Source organism: Microcebus murinus, chromosome 4 (assembly GCF_040939455.1).
Source record: "Microcebus murinus isolate Inina chromosome 4, M.murinus_Inina_mat1.0, whole genome shotgun sequence".
In the NCBI taxonomy this organism is placed as follows: Eukaryota; Metazoa; Chordata; class Mammalia; order Primates; family Cheirogaleidae; genus Microcebus; species Microcebus murinus.
This window is the reverse complement of record NC_134107.1, coordinates 52,325,887-52,349,591: the sequence shown is the minus strand read 5'-3', so window position 1 is coordinate 52,349,591 and position 23,705 is coordinate 52,325,887. Positions and strand designations below refer to the sequence as shown.

At 40.5% G+C, this 23,705-nt stretch overlaps 1 protein-coding gene across 2 annotated transcripts; it reads right to left on the bottom strand.

The window, feature by feature from the left end:
- Nucleotides 1-1,299: 1,299 nt before the first annotated feature.
- TMEM9B (TMEM9 domain family member B) lies at nucleotides 1,300-16,170 on the bottom strand. 2 transcript variants are annotated; one of them, XM_012783998.3, is made up of 5 exons: nucleotides 16,109-16,170; nucleotides 13,300-13,391; nucleotides 8,904-9,012; nucleotides 6,913-7,047; nucleotides 1,300-2,463 (listed from the first exon to the last, which is right to left on the bottom strand). In XM_012783998.3, the coding sequence occupies exons 3-5, from the start codon at nucleotides 8,985-8,987 to the stop codon at nucleotides 2,308-2,310; spliced, it is 375 nt and encodes a 124-aa protein (XP_012639452.2). In that variant the 5' UTR covers nucleotides 8,988-9,012; nucleotides 13,300-13,391; nucleotides 16,109-16,170; the 3' UTR covers nucleotides 1,300-2,307. The 2 variants fall into 2 exon arrangements, with proteins under 2 accessions (XP_012639452.2, XP_012639451.2); XM_012783997.3 differs by lacking the exon at nucleotides 16,109-16,170 and adding an exon at nucleotides 15,434-15,670.
- Between the last annotated feature and the right edge of the window lie 7,535 nt (nucleotides 16,171-23,705).

Here is a 23,705-nt window from a genome sequence, read left to right as displayed (position 1 = left end):
AGAGAAGATATCCTTGCCTTGTTCCTGATCTTAGTGGGTAAGCTTCTAGTTTCTCATCATATGTAGAGTTTTGTTGTTGTTGTTGTTGTTGTTGTTTTGAGACAGGGTCTCAATTTGTTGCCTGGGCTAGAGTGCCATAGCATCAGCCTAGCTCACAGCAACCTCAAACTCCTGGGCTCAAGCAATCCTACTGCCTCAGCCTCCCAAGTAGCTAGGACTACAGGCATGCGCCACCATGCCCGGCTAATTTTTTCTATATATTTTTAGTTGGCCAATTAATTTCTTTCTATTTATAGTAGAGGTGGGGTCTCACTCTTGCTCTTGCTGGTTTCAAACTCCTGACCTTGAGGGATCCACCCACCTTGGCCTCCCAGAGTGCTAGGATTACAGGTGTGAGCCACCGCGCCTGGCCTGTAGATGTTCTTTATCAAGTTGAGGAAATTCCATTCTATTCCCAGTTTGCAGAGTTTTTTATCATGTATAGTGTTGAATCTTGTCAAATGCTTTTTCTTTATTGTTACATGATTTTTCTTCTTCAGATGTGATGGATTTTTTATATTTGTTTGTTTGAGACAGAATCTTGCTCTTTCACCCTGGCTAGAGTACAGTGGCATCATTGTAGCTCACTGCAACGTCCAAATTCAAACTCCTGGGCTCAAGTGATCCTCCTGCCTCAGCCTCTCAAGTAGCTGGGACTACAGGGATATACCATGATGCCTGGCTAATTTTCCTATTTTTAGTAGAGGTGGGGTCTTGCTCTTGTTCAGGCTGGTCTGGAACTCCTGAGCTTAAGTGATCTTCCTGCCATGGCCTCCTGGATTACAGGGGTGAGCCACTGAACCCAGCTGATGAATTATATATTATTTTTGAATGTTAAACCAGCCTTGTTGGGATAAATCCTACTTGGTCATGGTTGAACCTAAATCTTTTAATATTAACAGTAAAATCAATAATTTTAGGTTAGATTTATGGGTGCTAACCAAACCCCCCTACCGCCTCAAAACCCAACAACAGCTCGTAAAACTTCACCCTAAATTTAATATAATTTAATTCTAGTATAATTTTTCCCAAGAATTTCTTAGAACAAGCACTCCTTCAGGAATTTTAAACCTCTCAATTTAACAAAATATTTATCTATCTCTCTGCACATGCACATATAGATAATTTAGTACCAATGTTTTATGATTAGATTGGTATAAAACAGTAGTCTCACAAGAGGGTACAAAATGTCTATCTTCGAGCTCATGATACAGCAAAAGTGAGAGGAGAAAAAGGCTTGGAAACATAGATACACCGATAGATGTTTCAAAAATTATTTTTATTATTACATTCCAAAGAAGACATAGGAAGAAAAAAGCCAGTTATCCAATAACTGTTATACCTTTCAGAGAGAGGCACCTGGAACCCTAGTCCTAGTTCAAAGGTGCACACACAAGAGTTCAAACAGCTGCCTCCCAACATGACCGACCGGAAATGCTGACAAATATGTGTATGTTATCAATCCAGGGAGGCTTGGGTTTAAAAGAAAATTTCCTTATTGCCAGTGTCCAAGTCCATAGGATTTGTCCTTGAAGATACTAGAAGAAGATGAGAAAGACCACATACACCAAGACTATGTTTAGTCATTAGAGTAAACTAGCAAATGGCCAGTTTGTTCTAGGATGCATTGCATCAGACATCACAGTACATGAAGAAAATTTGCATTTTGTTAGGAGCCATCAGGCATTTCAGATCCAGTTTACCATGAAGTGCAGCCACGGGCCAACCAGATACCTAGATAACATAGTCAGTGCAAAAGTCAAATAGGTAGTCAGCACTTTGATGAGGCTGGCTATATTGCAGAAGATAAACAAAACTTGAAAATAGAGTAAGGTCTATTTACAAATGTTTGTTTAGTAAAGTGACTTGAAAAAAGTTGTTAAGCACTTCCCAGGAATCCCTCCCCTCTCCCACCAAAAAACAAAACACCTGAAAATTATCTTGAAAATCAAGTTGAAACTGTGGTGAAAAAGAGAGTGCTTGTTCCAGGTAAAGGACTTCAAGATAATTTACAGGTAGATTTATTTTTATTAGTAAAAGTCACAAATAGGAAAAGGTTTACTGGCTGACTTTGAGATGTGTGCTTTTAAAAGTGTCTCTATTAATATGTTAACAAGAAAAAAACACCAAACATGTTTTTGCTTCCAGTTTTGAATCTTCCAGTTTGACATCAACAGGGTATTAAAATAAAACCCAGGAAAACTCAAGTCAATTTTTTTCCAGTTGTCTGCCTTGTTTCTTTCTAGTCACCTTGAATTTGATTTCCAATTAGCTGAGGACAACATGTCGATCAAAGACAGATTTTCGCTGCTCTTGAACTTGAAGCTTCCAGCGCTGCTGGGCATATTCTACCTTGTTCAGTACATTGGCTCGACTGCGGGAGCGGGCCAGCACATCATGGGCATTTGCAAAAGGCTGGTGATCCTAAAAGTCCAGGAATGGAGAACATCAGAGATGGCATGGTTAGCATAAAACACACACACAAAATAGCAGTTAGTCTACGACAGACAGGAGCAGGTGGACTTTTCAAACAGAGCATCTATTTGGCTAAGCACTCCTGGGCACTGAAATACCAGAAGTAGGATGAACTCAGCTATCAGAAGTAGGTGGTTCAGGAAATAGCAACGAAAGGGTATTTCCATGGATCACCATTTCCAAAGACCATTTCCCTTAAGAAGCAGAGACCAAGCCAAAGACAGTGGTTATTTATGTTAAACAGAAGTCTTCTCTGACTAGTAGGAAAAAAAAAAATCTATTTTCATGTTATTATCTCCATGTTTTAGATATGGAAAGCAGGGCCTTTCCTTCCTTTATTCAACACTATATAGCTAATCTGTGGCAGAGGAAAGATCTGTCTTTTAATTTCCTGACTCCATTATATTAGAATCGTTTGCCAGCTTTGAGCCACATGCACTCTGGAGATGAGTTGACAAGGTCTTATCTTGTTTTTATTTCATCTTTCCCTATACCCTCAATATATACACAAAATGGGCTAGTTTCTAAAAGCTTTCTCATTTCTCCCCTTTTCCAATCTGTAAAGAAAAGAGACCCAGCTCAAGTGCTATGATTACCCTCTATTACCAAGGACAGTAACTAATTATTTACTTCAGCATTTCTAGTGGACAAAGACTTGAATCTTTCATTTCTGAGCACCCAGAGGCCTCCATGCAAGTTGCTGCATTAGGAAAGAGGGTACTGAAGGGTTACCCAGGTATCTGTGTAGGAAACCAACCTAACCTGGTTAAAGTAAACCAATGCAACTGGATGTTTGTAGTCATTACACAGGAAACCGCCATGCTAATCTATCTATGAATGAGATATAAACACAGCTGCCCAAATGACAATAAGCATTCAATAGTAATTTATTGCTTTTGTTTGCCTTTTCCTTGATCTCTTTTTCCTGAAACCCAGGTTAGCAAAACTTCCAAATGTTCCAACATAAGATCCAAGTCACAAGTCTTACCTCTTAAACTAAGCTTTGCCTCTAGGAAAGAAAATTGTTTTGCTCTGCATGTTTGAAAAAGCTCTATTATATAATGCAGGACAAGAGTTTGCATGTAGATGGAAATCTATACATAACCACATAACTCTATACACAATTATAACAATATAGTATTATAAAACCTACTCTTTTCTATAGCAAGAAATTTGCACAAGGTTTACATTTGAAAGATATCAAAGAGTTTTCTATAAAGAATCTTTCCTTGCCTTCTTTACCAAGATTTCCTCAAGTTTTCGCTTACTTTAGGTAATGGCTTGTGCAAAACTCATTTATTTAAAATTTTTTTTTTTTGAGGGACAGGGTCTTGCTACGTTGCTCAGTGGCTATTTACAGGCAGGATCACTCTGCACTATAGCTCTGAATTCCTGGACTCAAGCGATTCTCTTGCCTCAGCCTCCCAAGTAGCTGGGACTGCAGGTTACTTTAAAATTTTAACCTTACAAATGAAAATGATAAAGACAATTCCATGAAGTTCAAAATGTTTCAAAGATGTAAGGAAGAAGGTAAGCAAAGAGGAAGGCTAGGCCGGACACGGTGGCTCACGCCTGTAATCCTAGCACTCTGGGAGGCCGAGGAGGGCGGATTGCTCGAGGTCAGGAGCAAGAGCGAGCCCCCATCTCTACTATAAATAGAAAAAAATTAATTGGCCAACTAATATATATAGAAAAAATTAGCCGGGCATGGTGGTGCATGCCTGTAGTCCCAGCTACTCGGGAGGCTAAGGCAGTAGGATCGCTTGAGCCTAGGAGTTTGAGGTTGCTGTGAGCTAGGCTGATGCCATGGCACTCACTCTAGCCTGGGCAATAAAGTGAGACTGTCTCAAAAAAAAAAAAAAAGAGGAAGGCTAAAGTTGTAGGACTGATTTTCCACAGGAAATAAACTAACCCAAGGTCATTTAACAAATTAGCACAAACACTAAAATTTAGCTCAACTAACCCTGACTTAGCGTTGTATCTTCTCAAAACACAGATTTTGGTCAGGAAGATTAAAATGACACTATACGAATATGGCGCTTCAATGTAATTGTATATAAAATATCTCCTGAGTCAAGGATCAGAGGAGGGAAAATATCACCATTGGTTTGTTTTGACATAAACAATACTGGGAAGTAGGATGTACTTTATCAGTAGAGCACCTCTCAGTTTCATAGTCCTGTTATCTACTCTTCAAGTTGGGAGAGAAAAATCTTCTTAAGGGACAAATTCAAAAGACTAAACAAACCAGTTAATCCTTTGGGTCTGGCTCTCCACCTATGAGAACAAGATTGAACTAGCTGCACACGGTCACGGATGCTGGGAAAATGCAAATAGAGATTTACCCTTTTTAAATGTTTGTCCTTTTTACACCTGATAAAATTACAATAAATACAAAACATGTTTTAATGTAATGCTTTGATAATAATGATAATGTGTCATGGATATATGATACAGTAAATATTGTGACTTCTTACAGTGAGCTTCTTAACTATTTGTATTAACTTATTTGGTTTAAAAGGCTCTACACAGAGCAAAATGGAAAAAATGAAAACTGAGAATTTAACAAAAGCATTTTTTAAAGTACATAAATAGCAAATAACCTACATCTGGATAAGCAACAACTGCAGGAATTTAAATTTAACTTATTTTTGTACAGAGTTGTTACCATAAATTTATAGCTCTGGTCAGAAAAACACTCTCTACTCAGAATCTGTTTAACAGATATCCAAGAGTCAGAAGAGTCAGCCAGGCCTCTCAGAGAAAATGTTCTCAAATGATCAACATATAGGCAGAAACAATCACTGGTTGGCAAAAAGGTTAATGAACATGTGATGTCATCAATCAAATGCCTGCCCTACATGTTTTTGTCTACACATTTGTGCATCCATTTCTTTCATGTTCTGTATGTATTGTATTGTCTATTTCTAAAATCAGGAACAGATATTAATGCTGTAAAGCAGTGGTCCCCAACATTTTGTGCACCAGGGACTGGTTTCATGGAAGACAATTTTTCCACAGGCCAGGGGTGGGTTGGGGTGGGGTGTGGCGGTGTGGAGCTCAGGTGGTGATGCATGGACCATTTCCTAACAGGCCCCAGACTGATACCAGGCCATGGCCTGGGGGCTGGGGACCACATCTGTGAAGGATATAGTTTAAGTCAAACTTTCAACCTGTGTGACCATAATGAAAATGGTTTACATGGCCTTTGATACAAACATTCTCATATGTCAGTATTTCTCAAGTGGGGGTGATTTTGCTCTCCCAGGGACATTTGGCAATGTTTATGGACATTTCTGATTGCTATAATTGGGATAGAGGGGTGCTACTGGCATCCCGTGGACAGAAGTCAGGGATGTTATTAAATATCTTATAATGAACAGTACAGCCACCTCCCTCCCATAACAAAGCAAAATTTGACCCAAAATGTATATCATGTCAAGGTTGAGAAACTCTGAATATATGAATGGAAATGAACATGGAAATAGTATTTGAGACTCTAATGCTCCTGGTATCCGACTTCCTGTCCTTCCAGTTCTCTCATGCATTAGTCCTACTATGCCTGCTTTTTGACCACACCAAAACTCCAGTCTTAACTTTTTCCCACCCGATCAATCCCTTCCTGGAATTCTTTAAAATATGTGTTTCTTACATGATTAAAAATAAAAGGGGGGTAAACATTAGTCATTTCTTTTACATATCTGTTTCTGTTTTATTTATCTCTTTATCCCTCGTACAATTTCTGGACATTGTTTAATGAAGTAGTGTTAAAAACAAAAAGGAGACCATGAAATAATTTATCCACTAATTATACCCACTGTATATACAAATATAAATGTGTTTTAAAGATAGGAAGAGAATCTAGAGTGATAGTTTCATTTTTCTCTAAAGATCACAGATTTTTTTTAAGCAGTAGAAAAAAGGAAATATAAAACATTAGCAGATTATTAAGTTGTACTTCACTAAGAAAAGAATATCATGGTCTTCATGCTTCCCTTCACTGAAACCACTCTGCCTTCTAAAATATTTGGTGACACTGACAGGAATGGTGTTTTAGGCAGGAGCTTGAGGAGAAACTATCTCAGATGCTTTTTCTCAATGTAAACACGGAATGTCAATGAAAATTGTGCCTTTGTACCGAGGGCAAGGCCTCATATGGCACACTTACCAAGGATCATCAGTTTAAAACATCAGTTTAAAACACCACATTGATGGCCTTATAATATAGAACAATTTCCTCATAAGGAAATATACTAAAATTAGAGCTGTCGTTAGCTTCTCTAGCTGAGATTCTGCTCCAGCAAGCGAACATCTATATGCGACTGTTTTTCACCTGCACTTTACATCAGATGATGTCAGAGACTGACCATGCGCAGCTGGGTCAGGTGGTGAACTTACCCCAACATCGTCATCACTCTGTATCAACTGTGAGTGTCCAAAGAGGCGCCTCTTCAGTATGGGCTCAACCAGAGTAAGATACACCATGTATAGAAGTAGAAGGCCCAAAATAGAGAGATAAATTATAATGGTAACCTAAAGGAAATTGAAAATAAATCACATCTCTCAGTATCAATCTGTGGTGTTTTACAGAAGAAAAAAAAGAAAGAAAAGAAAAGAAGTTATATCTCTGCTCAAGAAATTACATCTCAAGAAATAAGAATTTCTGTATGTTGATAGTAAAGCAGACTTATTATCTGCTAAGCCTATAAGATGTCTATACAAACCAGATACTAATATAAGAAACTCTTCACCAAAGTATTAAAGAAAAAGAGGAAAGGAAGCATTTTGTCTTTAAGATCCATTTTGAGAGTCTTCAAAACTCCATCTTCACCTACTGCTAATGACTTGCCACCAATGCTAGCACAGCAGATTTCTTTTTTCAACAGAACACAGTGTCCTAGATTCAGCAGCACTGCTGCCAAAACAACTTAAAGGCACCCCAACAGAAAATGTAATTCAGGTGAATTTCAACAGAATACTCTTTTAGATTAATTTAGATATACAAAAATACTTTCTAAGCCAATGATTTTCTTGGGATCTTAATTCGTGAGCTGACAAAAAGTAGTGTGACATATCCACTAGAATGGCCATAAAATAAACAGACAATACCAAGTGTTGGGAAAGGTATGGAGAAACTGAGCCCTTATATACATTGCTGGTGGGAATGTAAAATCATATAACCACTTTGGAATACAATCTGATAGTCTCTTAAAAAGTTAAACATAAACTTATCACTCTAAGAAATTTACCCAAGAGAAAGGAAAACATATATCCACACAAAGACATGAACACAGATATTCATGATAGTATTATTCATAACAGTAAAATTTTGGAAATAATCTACGTGTCTATCAATTGATGAATGGATGGATATTCACAGAATGGAATGCTATTCAGGAATAAAAAGGAATGCAGTAGTGATACATGCTACAACTTGGATAAATATTATGCTAAGTGAAAGAAGCCAGTCATAGAAGACCACATTGTCATACCACATATATAATTCCATTTATATGAAATGTCTAGATTTGTAGAGAAAGAAGCAGAATAGTGATTGTCGGGGGATAGGAGTGGGAACGGGGATTAACTGTAAATGGGCATGGGGGATCTTTTTGGGGTGATGGGAATGTTCTAAAACTGGATTTTAAAAAGTCTTAAATTTGCTAAAATTTATAAAATTATACACTTATAATGAGTGACTTTTAGGGAATATAAATTATACATCAAAAAATCTGTTAGAAAAATAGTACAGTGAGGATTTCTCTACAGTATAGCACCCTGTTAGAGCAGGAGTTCTCCCACAGGGTCAATCACAGCATAAGTCTTTGTGATTATTACCCCTGACCACCATAGATTCCCTACAAGGCCTTTTTTGGGGAAAGAAATGAAAAATACCATATGAAAAAAATTTGGGAGAAGAACCATTAGCCAAGAACCAATAGTTCAATAATAAAGAACTGAACCCATTAGAGATCTAAATGATGGTAAGAGTTACTTACCAGCACTCCATTTCCTATAGGAAATAAATATGGGAAATCTTAAAATCCAGAAGTTATGTTTCTAGAATAGTTACTATAGATATTTTTTCAAGGTGTTGGGAGGGCAGGGGAAAGAGGGCTTCATCATGCTGCTCTCTCACTAGCCTCTGGCATGAATGGCCCACAGGGAAGCTGGGACATCTTTCTGGAATATGCCAATTACACATAGGGCATTGTCATGCCATTTCACATATCGAATGTATCCTAACTGATCCATAAAACATTTTAGTGGGGCATGCAGAGAGCAGGTCCATTTTTCCTTTTGGAGTAAAGATCTAAATTTTTGTTTTGTCTAGACACCATGCAAAAGCAGAAAAGAGATACACAGACACACACATATATATTTTTTACCTTGATTGTGACAGAGCTTCTTTCCTCATATTTGCATTCACAGCGTAGACAATACGCTTCTACGTCAGGCCCCCGCACAGGCATGGGATCCACAACATGAAGGCAATCGCTGAAAAAACAAAGATAAAATACTGCTTAAGCCTGGCTGGGCGTTCTACTTGCAAGGATCAAAACTTTCCTAAAATCCAGATTAATCACTGAACTTACCCAATGAAAGAATATAAGAAACAAATAATCAATGAGACAAAGTGAAATGATTTCCTCTCTCAGGATTAACATTTCAGTAAGATTTAACCATCCTTAGATGGTTCTTCTTAAACCCATAAAGATATGTACATAGTAGTTGTCTATCTTCAAAGTTGAAATACTGTTAACAGTTACAAAAATACACCTGAAAACTCCCAAATGCAATAGAAAACTACTTAACAAATCAAGTCATACTGTTCAGTTACCAAGTAAAACTACTTTAACTGGTTTAAAGTGAGATGGGGCATTGTTCACATATAAGATTGTCTCAGGCTGGGTGCAGTGGCTCATGCCTGTAATCCCAGCACTTCAAGAGATCAAGGCAGGAGAACTGCTTGAGATCAGGAGTTTGAGACCCCTATGGGCAACATAGCAAGAACTATCTCTAGAAAAATAGAAAAAAGAAAAAATTAGCCATATGATGGCATCCACCTATAGTCCTATCTATTTAGGAGGCCGAGGCAAGAAGATTGTTTGAGCCCAGGAGTTTGAGGTTACAGTGAGCTACGGTTGGGCCACTGCACTCCAGCCTGGGCAGGTAGAACAAGACTCTGTCTCTTAAAAAAAACACAAAAAACCTATCAAAAATATTTTTTCCTAGAAATCTATCAGTTCCAAGAAATAACTAAATTATTGCTCTCCTCAGTTGTTAAGAGTCTACTACTCTTGATTGCCTTCAGAAAAAGTAGGCAAAAGCTTTCCTGCCCTCCTGCCAGCTGCATGGCAGTTCTCTTCCCTGTGGGCATGTCTTCCTTAGGCATTTCTGGCTGCCTCAAGCATTCTACTACAGCATCCTATCTTATTTCACCCATTCTTCTTGGGGCCACCCAATACTCTAGACTGATTCCTTCTCTTTCTCTATCAAAATGTACTTTTTCATATTCTGTTGCCTCTGAACTGTGGCATTAGAAAAAACCCCAAAATGGTATTAATATAAATTATAAAAGTTCAGTTAGTCATCCTTAACAGGTGATTTCATTTTAACAAAAGTAGTAATGAAAAATTAAATCTCCACTGACAGAATTTCAAATAAAGGTAAGGTCCTGCAACTTATACTATAAAAGTGTAAGAACTGCTCTAAAGAAATAGAAGGCCAGGCATGTATCTAATTGGATTCAGGCATAAAATGGGCAGAGGAAACCAAATCTCAAAACAGGGGCTATCTATCTCAGAATCAAAGAGGTCATCCAGTCCAACACTTACAGAAGTCACCTGCACAAGATCAGAGCAAATCAGTAGCTGAAAAAGGACCAGAATCCAGGACTCCTGCCTCCTAGGTCAGGACCCTCTTCTCTCTCTGAACCTCAGGAAAACAAGACTTATCCCCTTTTTAGCTTCCTATTTCAGCTTTGGAAGCCTCAGCAACAATACCTAAGGATTACTTGGAAATCTAAGTGCTGAGTAAGTACTGAGTGTTTCTTCTGAAGGACAAACAAAAAGGAATAGAGTGCTGTGCAAAATTCATACAGGACTAAGAGGAAGCAGGAAGGTTGGTTCTGGGTGACTGGTAATTATCAACAAAGCTAGACCTATGTAGAGCTCAACCACTTTAGGAACTAGACAACACCTCCACCTAGTGCCAAAAGGAAGACATTACTAACTTTAAACTACATCCCCAACACAAACCAAAGTACTCTTAACTTTTCTTCAGTTTTAAGTCAGCCGGCGGAAGTCAATGAAGAATGAAAGCTAATAATTGGACAAAATGAGAGGCCTAGAAAACAGAAGGTAAAAATATATCTAGGGCCTCACAGATAGCGGAAGCTTCATAAAGCCATAGCAACCTGGTTGATCATAATTCGCCTGCCGTTCTAAAGCCAGTTAAAATTTTTCAGTGCCAATTGAGAACCTACCCCCAGTAAAAAGCCAAGTTGCAGGCAGGAAGCAAGGGAGAATGGGAAGAAAGGAAGAAAAATCCCAAACAAGCCTTGTTTTTAGCTGTTTTTTTTCTTTTTTTCTTTTTTTTTTTTTTGAGACAGAGTCTCACTTTGTTGCCCAGGCTAGAGTGAGTGCCGTGGCATCAGCCTAGCTCACAGCAACCTCAAACTCCTGGGCTCAAGCGATCCTTCTGTCTCAGCCTCCCAAGTAGCTGGGACTACAGGCATGCGCCACCATGCCCGGCTAATTTTTTCTATATATATTAGTTGGCCAATTAGTTTCTTTCTATTTATAGTAGAGACGGGGTCTCGCTCTTGCTCAGGCTGGTTTCGAACTCCTGACCTTGAGCAATCCGCCCGCCTCGGCCTCCCAGAGAGCTAGGATTACAGGCGTGAGCCACCACGCCCGGCCTCTTTTCTTTTTTTTAATTTTTAAATTTTTTTAAATTTTTTTATTTTAGCGTATTATGGGGGTACAAGTGTTAAGGTTACATATATTGCCCATTCCCCCCTCCCCCCTCGAGTATAGCTGTTTATTTTCAAAGCTTCCTATTTTGACCAATAACCAGGGATGAATGACATTGTGTTCTAAGCCTTGAAATAACAAAAAATTAGTGAAAACATTAGCACTAAACACTTGAATAGTAAGTTGTTCATTTGCCACTCAAATGATATGCATCTCATTCTATTACTGATAATAATAAACTGATTGTAAGTGTTCAATACATTTGGAAACTATATAGAAGTAACTTAAAATGGCTGGGCACAGTGGTATATGTCTGTAACCACAGTTACTGGGGGGCTGAGGCAGGAGGATCGCTTGAGCCTAGGAGCTTGAGACTAGCGTGGACAACACAGTGACACCCCATCTCAACAAAAAAATAGATTTATTTGCACTTTCTTGCATCATATAAAGTAACTTCCTGATATAAAACCTGTAAGAATATAGCCAAATCACTTGGTAATAAGAAACTATTTAAAGTAGAACCTGGAATTTTGCAAGAAGTTCTCAAGAACACACTTACCAAATATTAGGCTGAACCTAAATGCATATCACGGGAAGAACAGACAATCGCATCAGAGAAACTAAACACACTCAAAGGCTGCCTTTTCTTTTTCAAAGTCAGGTTGGAATATCTTTAACTAAATGCTTTCAAACCCTTTGCTGGCTATTTAGCTGTGAAATCAGGTACATGTGAAAGTTCCTAGCTATTTTTCTTGGATTCCTATCCCACCAATCTTCCACTGTGATTACAAACCATAAAACATCATAATTCCATGAGAAGGAGCACATTAGTCCTGCTATAACACAACTGCTTCCCACCTATTTCATGACACACATAGAAAAAGCTGCCATGTCCAACGTCTGCTGGGATAAACAGAGAAGGCTGCTGGTAGCTACTCAGACAAGATCCCATTCATCACAGGCCTGCTTGATTGCCCCAGGGCCGAAAGCATCACCAACTTGGCATGTCATGTCTGTAACTTATATATCAAATGAGACTTTTTTTTTTTGAGACAGAGTCTCACTTTGTTGCCCAGGCTAGAGTGAGTGCCATGGCATCAGCCTAGCTCACAGCAACCTCAAACTCCTGGGCTCAAGCAATCCTACTGCTTCAGCCTCTCAAGGAGGAGCTGGGACTACAGGCATGCGCCACTATGCCCGGCTAATTTTTTCTATATATATTAGCTGGCCAATTAATTTCTTTTTTTTAATTTATAGTAGAGACGGGGTCTCGCTCTTGATCAGGCTGGTTTCGAACTCCTGACCCTAAGCAATCCGCCTGCCTTGGCCTCCCAGAGTGCTAGGATTACAGGCGTGAGCCACTGCGCCCAGCCTCAAATGAGATTTTTAAACATAGTCTCCCATACCTGGCAATGTTATCACCAAAATCTGCAAGTTGTAAAAATGATAATCCAGATAAAGGTGGCTTGCTTACCTTCCACCGAAAAGTAGGAAGGAGAAAGATCCCTCGCCAAAACTTAAGGAGGTACAAGAACGTAGCCATGGGTAGTTTAGGTGCCACACAGCCTGTCTCCTCCCCACCCCCATGAAACCCTGCCTACCTGGGCTGAGTGTTTTGGCTATATTCCTTTAGGCTTACATCATGCACTCAGGGACTTACTCTCTTTCAAATGGAAATACGATTTGACACTTTTGCTTAAAAAGAAATACATAAAAAGAAAACCATACATTGGATGAACATTCTGGACAAACAGTGACAACCACAGAAAGAAATCTGACAGGAAATTCAATAATCCAGAATACTTACCAATCTTTCTGGGATATGTTCTTATTATAAATATGCCCAGAATTTTCCTTATAGGGAGGACAGATACATTTACATCTGACATCCTCGAAATTCTGTAACCAAAAGGGAAACTTAGTATAGCTTGTTGACAGTTTATCATAAATATCTTAAAATCTGCACCATACACATTTTGCTAAGCATTCCCTGCCAAATATCCTAAAACCATTCATTTAAAACTTTGAGAGATACAAGTTTTTAAAAGCAATAAGTCCTTTATGGCAATGCTAATGAATCAGTGTATATTACACAAAATTATTTTAAAATAATGCCTAATATATGATCTATGACTCATTAACCACATTTATGGGTTACATGACAATCAAATTATGCTATGTACCTATCACTATGTACCTGTCTTTGTATTGACAGGTACATAGTGATAGGTACATAGCATAATTGTAAATAAGAATGCTGATTATGATTACAGAAGGATGGGGGAAGAATCAAACTAAAAATTATTCTCAAAAAAAGTCACGATTCTTCTACCTACAATCCTTCACCCTTTGACAGAATTTACTGACATGGATAAAAAGGGTTGGGCCACAGTCCTGTAGAAGGGATGAAGTTTTAGAGGCACCCAGCTACAACTAGAAAGGAAGTACATAGGAAAGTTCCTTGATTCTAACTGAGATCAGTTTGGTCTATCCTTCCCAGGAAACTTTGCTTCTAATTTCCTGGTTGACAGAAGGACAACTACCAACAAAACAAGTTTCAAGAGGTGGATGAAGAGGTGACTAAATATCTATCTGGATAGACAAAACAGGAGATGCTTCCTCAGCAAAGCACAATTTATTTGATGAGGCAGTGGCTCATTAGTTTCCATAGGACCATGCCGACTGCTCCTATATACAGTGATACATCTGGCAGAGCTGTTAACAATTCATAAACTATTCAGCAACCACTTAGCATTTGCTCTGTGCCAGACCTCGTGCTCAATGAGGTGGATTCAGATAAGAAATGGTTCCTGCCCATAATCAGGACACACCCTAGTAGACTGACAAATAAAAACATGATCAAAATATACTACATAAAGTGATGAAGGAAGATATGCAAGGGGTGCCAGCAATGTTTTAAAGTCAGGAGATTTGCTATTGTCCCTTTTTCTGGTAGGAAGTGAGGAAGGTTTCAAAAAAAAATCCCCTGATCAAAAACATTTACTTGCCTATAAACTGTCTTCCTCAGACCCTAAAGATATTATAAACTTCTTATTTTTTAAAACTGCAATGTCATTCTGTTTTCCCATCATATCAACGTAAGTTCCTTCTATTTTCCCTCAAAATGAGCTAGCTCATCAAAGAGGAAACACAAGTATTTACGTGGCCGGGCAAGTCTGGAGAGTAGGGGCACCAAAGAGCAGTGATAGGGGACTAGACGGTCAAGATACCAAATCAGGGAGAAGGCCACAACCTCCCCTCTCTTGCAGTTTGGTTCTTCCCTTATGCACTAAATTATCAGGAATAAAAGAAAGCAAAAAAGAGACCAAGAGGCCGTGGAGGGAGTTAGATGAGAACATGAAGCTGGTGAGAGATACTTTGTAGGCCCTATTGGGAGGGAAGCCTGCCAGGAGGGGCAAGTTCCCACAATGGGGAAGGAACATGTTCAGGGATGAGTTGAGATAAGTTAGTCCCTAATAGGGAAGGCTTCTCTCAGATAGAGGCTTCCTATCATATTGCCTTGGAAATGGGGGAGCCTGTGAGGCACGTGGGGGGTGGGTAGGCTGTCAGAAAAGGGAAAGTTGGAGTTGCAGGCTCTCAGAGTTGAAAGCTTGTAAAGTTTGAGGTGGTTGCTGTCGGGACTGGAAAGGGAAATGTCAAGGAGGTGAGGAGTTGCTATCCCGGTTGTGGGCACTGTCACAGATGGGGGTAGTGTGGGGGCGGTAACTTCCAGGCTGCCAAGAGCTGAGGGCCCGAGTGCTGCCACGCAGTCGGGAAGCTTCGGTGTGGGAGTTGGGGTTCGCCAGAGCTGTGAAGCTAGGGGTCTGGAGGTCAGGGCTGGGAGGGGAACTGGGTGGACAGCAGGTTAGCAGACCCAGTTTCCGCAAGGCCAGAGGCAGGGGAGGAGCTCCTGTCAGGAGCGACGGCTGGGCGGGACTCACCTTGGCAGCGTCTGACAGCTGCACCAGCAGCAGCACGGAGAGCGCCAGGCACGACAGGCTGAGCAGGGAGCCAAGCCGAAGGAGGCCTCCCCACAGAGTCGCCATTGCTGCCAGGCCCGGCCGTCCCCACAGCCCGGAGCCCCCGAGACCTGCTCCGGGGTCGGGCTCAGGCTCGGGATCCGGCTCGGGATCCTCCACCCGCACTTCCGTCTGGGCCTTCGCGTCACCAGTGCGCCGGGTCAGATGCAAAAAGCATCCGCCCCGGAAACGGTTCCCGGTGCGGAAGGGCTCGGAGAGTGCGCGGTCCCAGGGCCCGACCGGGCCTACACTCGGCTTCGGAACGAAAGGGGGTCTCTCTGGGGTGGCAGCGTGGGCCCAGCAGAGCTTTGAGGCGCTTGGATGTCTTCCCCTTGCGCGGAAGCCCCAAAGGTTTGCGGAGCCGCCAGTGCGATGGAAAGTCCTTCCACCCAGAGAGACCCGAGCGAGCTCCGGACGTCAGCCGGGGGACTCCAGCGGCCTTTGGAGGGCCGCAGCCGCTCAATGCCAGACCCATCCCGGCCGGCGCTGGCCGGGCGGGTGCTAACCGTGGAGACGGGACTAGCCGAACCATACCTTTCCGGGGAGCCCACCCCCAGTCAGAGGGTCGAGGGTCGTTTCTTCACTTTAGGTACTAACCTGCCGCCCACGCGCCTCCTGGACACAACTCCCCGCTGGGTTTCTAACAGTCTCTGTGAGCTGCCCTCGTGGGTGTGGCCTCCCCTTGGTCCAGCCTGCAGCTAGGAAGTGGGTCACAGCGGCGGGGCTAGGCTGGCCCGGCCCAGGCCAGGCTCCGGAAGATGTGGAGTTGGGAAAGAACCGCCCCAGTAGTATCCTCCGCCCAGAACTCCAGGAGGTGGGGAATCGGGGTGCTGCGCCCTGGGGAGGCAGTGCCTATTCAGGGCGTCTGACCCCTAAATCAGAGTTAGGGGAGCCCTTCACCAGGCTTCCCAGGGCTGTCGTTCTCTGTCGGTACTATGGAAGTACCCTGGAGATGGCATAATGTTTCCCATAAAAATATTTTTCAGTTAATGGAGACAGTGGAGTTAGTGGAAAGGATTCAGGGCTCATCACAACCACTAGGGATTTGCTGAATGACCTTGGGCAAATCACTTCCCTTTTCTAGGCCTCTGGGTCTTGGCTTAGTAAGGGGATTGAACTTTGTGGATTTCAAATTCTGTTCCTATGTAATACCTGTGTTTCTTTCTCTGAACAGATTTTAAAGATAACCTTTTCCTAATTTGTTGGAAATGTTTCAGTTAACAGAATTTTCTCAGTATTTTTCTTTCATGTGATTCTTCTTTTACAACGTGGTGCATTCCCACCATATGATTCTTATTAATGCTAGAATCTAACACAAGAAGGTGTCTGATGTTGCACCAAGTATATTTTAGGCCCTCTCAGTCCCAGTGGCAAATGGTGCCCAGCTCCAACCAGAACCAGAGCGTCAGGGCTAGATGCCCTCTCACCAGGCTGCCCTGTGAAGATGCTGTCACTTTGGTGAATTTTCAAGTCTTTGTAGTGGGTGTCCTGCTGGCCAGAGGACAATCTGGAGACACTCTGGGTCAAATGTGTCATTGAGGCACTGTGGATCTGATTGTTAAAAGCTGATGCAACAGCAAATTAGGGATCAGTTTAGGGTTGTCTAGGTCTAGTATCTAGAGGAAATGCTCACTTTTTGGCTAAAACTTCATAGGTCTTCAGAATTGTTTTCAAGGCCTTGATTGAGGGTACAGAGGCTTAGAGGAAATATGTAGTAATGCCTTAGTCTGATGTGCCTCATCTTTTATTGGAAAAACACGAAGTACACTCAGTCTGGGCAGAAGTTTAGAGCTGCACTATCCAGTACAGTAACCACTGACTACATGTGGCAATTGAGCATATGAAGTGTGGCTAATCTGAACTGAGATATGCTGTAAGTATGAAATACACAGTTTTTCAAAGACTTAGTATATAAAAAAAGCAAAATCTCAATAATTTTAAAACATTAAGGTTTAAACATTGGGTTAAATAAAATATATTATCAAAATGTTTCACTTTTTATTTCTTAAATGTGGCTATTAGAATATGTTATATTGATATGAGGCAGTGCCTTTCTAGAATACAGAATGTGGTTACCATGAGTGTAGTGTGCCTATAAGATGGTTGCCTGACTGGAGGCTGAATGAAGGTTCAGGCCAAGGTAAGGAGAGGGGTGACAGGGAAGCACTGGTACAACTGGAGTCAAGGGTTTGGGGAGGTATATGTTTGCCAAAAAATGAATGTAATTCAGGTGACTAAATAGAAGTGGAGGGGTCAGTTCCTCTTGTTCTGCCCTGTTCATCCCTATATAACTTACTTTTTCTGTAGGTCAGGGGTCTTCTAAGCCAGAAAGCCTTCCCTAACTTAAATGCATTCCTTCTGTGTTTGTGCGTATCTCCTTCCTAACCTTACCCCATTATGGTAAAATTATGTTTTCCTACCTGCCTTTAAACTCCCAACCTCCACCAAAATATTGTGAGCTCTTTGAGGGTAGGGACTTTGTCCTACTATCTTTATAGCTGAAGAATGAGATCAAAACAATATATGTATGTGGGGACCAGGAAAAGGGGAATAGGAGAGGCTCCTTAGGCACTTACTTGAATCCTTATTTGATCCCCCCCCCTTTTTTTTGAGACAGTTTCCCATTCTGTGCCTAGGCTAGAATGCAGTGAGCGTCATCATTGCTCACTGCAAGCTCAAACTTCTGGGCTCAAGTGATCCTCCTGCCTCAGCCTCCCAAGTAGCAGAGACTATAGGTGCCATGCCCAGCTAAATTTTCTATTTTTTTTTTTTTTTGAGACAGAGTCTCACTTTGTTGTCCAGGCTAGAGTGAGTGCCGTGGCGTCAGCCTAGCTCACAGCAACCTCAAACTCCTGGGCTTGAGTGATCCTTCTGCCTCAGCCTCCCGAGTAGCTGGGACTACAGGCATGCGCCACCATGCCCAGCTAATTTTTTATATATATATCAGTTGGCCAATTAATTTCTTTCTATTTATAGTAGAGACGGGGTCTCGCTCTTGCTCAGGCTGGTTTTGAACTCCTGACCTTGAGCAATCCGCCCGCCTCGGCCTCCCAAGAGCTAGGATTACAGGCGTGAGCCACAGTGCCCGGCCAATTTTCTATTTTTTGTAGAGATGGAGTCTCACTCTTGCTCAGGCTGGTCTTGAACTCCCAGCCTCAAGTGATCCACCTTGGCCTCCCAAAGTGCTAGGATTACATGCATGAGCCACCATGCCTGTCCCTTACTTGATTCCTTTCTGACCTTGATAGGTGATGCTGAGATGCCCAAAGAAGTACAAATGGTGAGATCTAGGTCACAATAGTAGGCAGGGGATAAAAGATTTCTGATCTAGGGTCTTCCTAGACCTTCAGGTCATATCAGAGTTGTTTGATTTATAGACAGGAGTGGCCTTACACAGTACCCACTCTTCTGTACCTTTTCCTTGCTTCCCTGTAACTAGGTTTCCCTACTCCATTCCTCTAAAGGAGTGGCACAGGTCCAGGTGCATCCTCCCATGTAGCCTGGTTCCTCTTCTTTGTGAGGCCTGAAAAATTCCCTGGTGGGGCATGGTTAGAAAAGGAAGAGGAACTGTCTCTAAATTTAAGCGTGGAAGTCAGAAGGTTAGGATGTGAGTGATAATTTATGTATCTGGGACAAATATATCTGGGACCAAGGCTTTGCCAGCTCTGTCTACAGGCCCCCATCTCCTCTCCCTTTCAGTGATCAAATTGCTCTCTGGATGCCCCTTTCTTACTTCTCCACCCCATACTTTCTGATCTGTCTAGCACTTGGTAAGGCCAAACCAGTCCAGGAGAACAAATTGGAGTCATGCACAACATTAATCAGGATGATTTTCTTGGATTGTGGTTCTGCTGGTTATGGCCAGGGACACACGCACAGAATTCTTTCCAGTTATTTCTGAGCATATTCTGGAAATGTCTTATTTGAGCCCTCTGCTTATTCCATGCTAGGATGCTTTCTACTTAGCCCCCTTTAGATTTTTTGCATTCTGCTGCCTATAAAGCCACCTAAGTGCACCATGCCCTCACTTGCTGGTGCTCACCATGGTAACAACAATGTATGGGATCAAAATATTTGTTTCTAGAACTGCTGGTCCCACTACTGCTGACAAGTTGCTAGGGTCACTAAAATAACAAAACATGGTAGGTACAGTTTAGTTATTACCAAAGTAGGGAGAATTTTTAGTTCCTTTTAGAAGTGTGATAAATTGGTATTATTGGTTTCCCAGTATCTCACAATACTTAATGAAAACAATTCCTCACTCGAGGGGGGAGGGGGGGCATGGGCAATATAAGTAACCTTAACACTTGTACCCCCATAATATGCTAAAATAAAAAGACATAAAAATTAAAAAGAAAAAAAAAGGAAAACAGTTCCTCTTCTATGACTACTTCAAATAAATGAAATACTACATCAATCATATTCATTTTTATTTCTATCAATATATTACATTTAAAAAATAAAATTGTATCACTAGGCTTATTAATGAAAGACAGCAGATCCTGTCCTAGCCCTCTACACTCTCACTTTCTACTTCTCAGACACTTTTTTTTTAATCTCTTAGCTATCTCTTTTGGTATTTATCTCCATATTTCCAAATAGCTTGTTCATACTACTGGTTCTTAATTTTTCAGTTTGGGCTATTATCTACTTCCTGCTATTGGACATACTATATATTTATACTCTAATGCCTCTCCATAAACACATGTATTATTTATCCATCCTCCATCCCTCAATATATCTGTATCATACTATTTAGGTAAATCGTTATTCATATAAAGGTATACATATTATTCATAGTTTATCCAATTAACATAATATGATTGTATTTCCTTTCTTTTGATTGAAGTTAACAGTTGCCTCTTTCTCCATGCAAACTTTCTTAAGTACTTAGCATTTAAGTAACTGTAATTAATTTGTCCCAAATTCTCCCAAAACAAAATCAGGTAGTCTATTTTTTACACTGGAGATGCTCTCCAGGAGTCCATCATCCTTCACTCTGTTCTATAAGCCAACTACACTGCCTTTCCCTTGGAATAATTTTATTTTCTCTTTCTCATTTTCTACTTCTTTTTGTTCTAAAATATTTCCATCTTCCAGCTCTTTTGAATTTTAAAATGTTATTGTGTTTTAAATTTACTAGAGTACTTTATTATCCATCATTCCTTTTAATTTTTTAAAAATTATTTTTAGTAAAAATTTTATTGTAAATTGGCAAGTTATAATATATATTTACGGGGTACAATGTGATGTTATGATACATATATACAATGTGGAAAGATTAAATAAGGCTAATTAACCTGTCCACCTCAAATATTTTTTTGTGGTCAGAACACTTAAAATTTACTCGTAGCTATTTTGAAATATACACTATTATTAACCATGCTGTGCAATATATCTTAAAAAACTTATTCTACCTGCCTAACTGAAACTTTGTACTCTTCAACCAACATCTTTCAACATCTTTCCCCTAACACCTTGCCCCCCTGCCCTCTGGTAACCACTATTCTCTTTGAGTTTAATTGTTTTAGACTCCATATTTAAATGGCATGTGGTGTTTGTCTTTCAATGCTTGACTTATTTCACTTAGCATAATGTCCTCCAGGGTGGCACTTTCTTATCAATCCCCCAACCCCTTTTTAAATAGCATTGTTCCATTTGGAGGATACAATATCTTATTTCTCTGACAATATTTCAAATGTTTTCTTTTGCTTCTTGAATTGCCTGTGTTGAGTTTTTCAGTCTTTCTGTCTTTTGTGTTGGAAGTTTTTCTTAAATGTCTGGAGGTCCATGGCAATCCATTCATATGTAAGAGTGGGGCATTGGAAAGCTGAAAGCTCTGTGTCAGGGCTTATTGCGTTGGTGGTATAATGGTGAGCATAGCTGCCTTCCATAGTCAGGGGTTGTCATTAGTAGGACATCCTGCAGTATTTTTTCAAACTTCTGGTTGCAAATCCATTAAGTGGTTTGTGAAATCAACCTAATCAGTTGAAACCCACTTTTTCCCCCAAAATGACAAAACAAAATAGAAGATACTGCATCAGAATATATGACACATAGAAAGGCAATTCTTTTCTGAAACTTGTTACACATACACACATACACACCCCATGTATACATATTATGCACTGGGTTGATCTGACAAAATGGGAATTTCTTATTGTGTTTTTTCAAAGAAATTTGAAAAAGTACCACTTAGGATGACCAAGGAGATCTACAACTGTTAGCACAGGTAGGTCTTTTCTCTTAGAAAGGGAAGTAAGTTTTTCCTGGTGAAAGATTCTCGAAACTTCTGCTTGTTGGTCTGATAGTATTCATTCATTCAAATATTTGTTGAGTATTTTCTATGTGCTAAATACTGTTCTAGCCCTTTTGGAACTTGCAATCTAAGGAGGGAGACAGACACATAATACAGTATTTAGGTATTGTGCTATGGTAACATAGTAACAGAGGGAAAGCTGAATATATGCACACAGATGCTGCTAAGAGGGTAGATGTAGTCGTGGGTGTGCTGGTTACTTCATGAATGAAGTAGAAAGCAAGCTCATTATCTGAGAGTGAGAATGTGGAAGGAGGTGTTGGAGGCTTGAGGAGAAAAGGTATGAAATAATTTAGGACACAGCACAGCAAACCATAGCAGCCAAAACCTGTTTTTTGTACAGTCCACAACTAAGGATAATTTTTATACTTTTCAATGGCTGGGAAAAAAATCAAAGATACTATATCATGGCATGTAAACATTTTAAGAAGTTCAAATTTTATTTACATATTGCCTATGGCTACTTTCATGCTATATATAGAGTTGAATAGTTGCAAAAGAGACTACGACCTGCAAAGCCAAAAAATATTTATCCAGCCCTTTACAGAAAAAGTTGGCTGACACTGATTTAGGAGAATGGGAAGGTGAATGGACTAGGAAAATATGATTGTCGGGCAGCATTAAGGCCCTGAGGGTTATGGCTATGAATTTAAAGTGAGACTAGTCAGCACGGTTGCTGCAGAGGTACAGGTACAGCCAAGAGCTGGCTCTAACTAAAGGTTTTAAGATGTGAATATGACCCAAAAAAGGGGGGTAAATTCAATTATAAGTATATGCAAGTGAATGATTATAATGACTGGCCCAGGGATTTAAGTTGATTATGAGGGGAGGAGAGGAACTCAGAGGTTAGGGACAATGAAAAGGGGGTAGTCAAAGGAGTGTTAGAATTAAGTTACTAGGAGATATCTGGAAGATAGCTGGTGGTGGACAGAGAGTGAGATCCATGAACCTGAAGTTATGGAGGGGTTGCAGTTTTGGTAATAAATAACAAGATCGAAGGTATGACCATGAGAGTGAATGGATGAGAAACGTAGAGGGTAAGATCAGTGGAAAACTGGTATTCAAGGAACCTATATGTCAGTGTTGAAAGGATTATCTTAATGGATGTAATCAAATTGCCAAGAATTAAGTCCGTAGTGCTTGGGGAAGTGAAATGAGCCAAGGGCTAAACTTACTGAGAAATGACCCAGGGGATGTAGATTTTGTAGATGGTAGCAGCAATGAAGGGAACTAAGTGATACAATCTGATGGCTTGAGACTCAAAGCTGGGGAGTTTTAAGGGAATATAGGAGACATGTCTGGAAGCAGTAACGAGGAATGAGAGCGTCTATTCCATCTCTAGGACCAGTAATAGGAGGACTGTGGAAGAAAAAAACCACCTTGAGAGGGCTGCAGTGAAAGCAGTAACCTCAGATAATAGCCAAGTTTCAGAGTTCTGGGATCCAAGCCAGGGAAAGAGGTTTCTGACTTTAGAATGCTGAACTTTAAATCCTCATTTTCAGTAGGATGCCTGCTGCCTCCCCTCAGCTCGCAGTTGTTCTTGGTGGCTCTAACTAGTTATCTTCTCCAGGAGGCGAATGAATGAATTAATAAGGGGCAAGGACCTCAGATCTAACTTATTATAGTCTTTCAGGTAATCACCTTGTTTTTAGCCCTCTACCCACTACCTCTTGCTTTCTAGATAACTGATGCCTCCAATTCTTAAGCCTTTTCTGGGGTTTTGTGTGTGGCACAAATGTACTTGCTTATTGCTAGTGGCATCTGCCACCTCCACGCCAGGTTTCTGCTTTCTCAGGTCTTTTCATTCAGTCATTGCTTGTTTTTCACTTTCCAGATTCAGATTTCATTGACATTGCCTGAATGCTGTTACTGAAC

Excerpts from the sequence above, each read along its gene's own strand:
- TMEM9B (XM_012783997.3), bottom strand. The coding sequence starts at position 15,538 with ATGGCGACTCTGTGGGGAGGCCTCCTTCGGCTTGGCTCCCTGCTCAGC. Across the intron at positions 13,392-15,433 it reads AGCTGTCAGACGCTGCCAAG|AATTTCGAGGATGTCAGATG; the intron begins GTGAGTCCCGCC and ends TTTTGGTTACAG. Across the intron at positions 9,013-13,299 it reads AACATATCCCAGAAAGATTG|CGATTGCCTTCATGTTGTGG; the intron begins GTAAGTATTCTG and ends TTGTTTTTTCAG.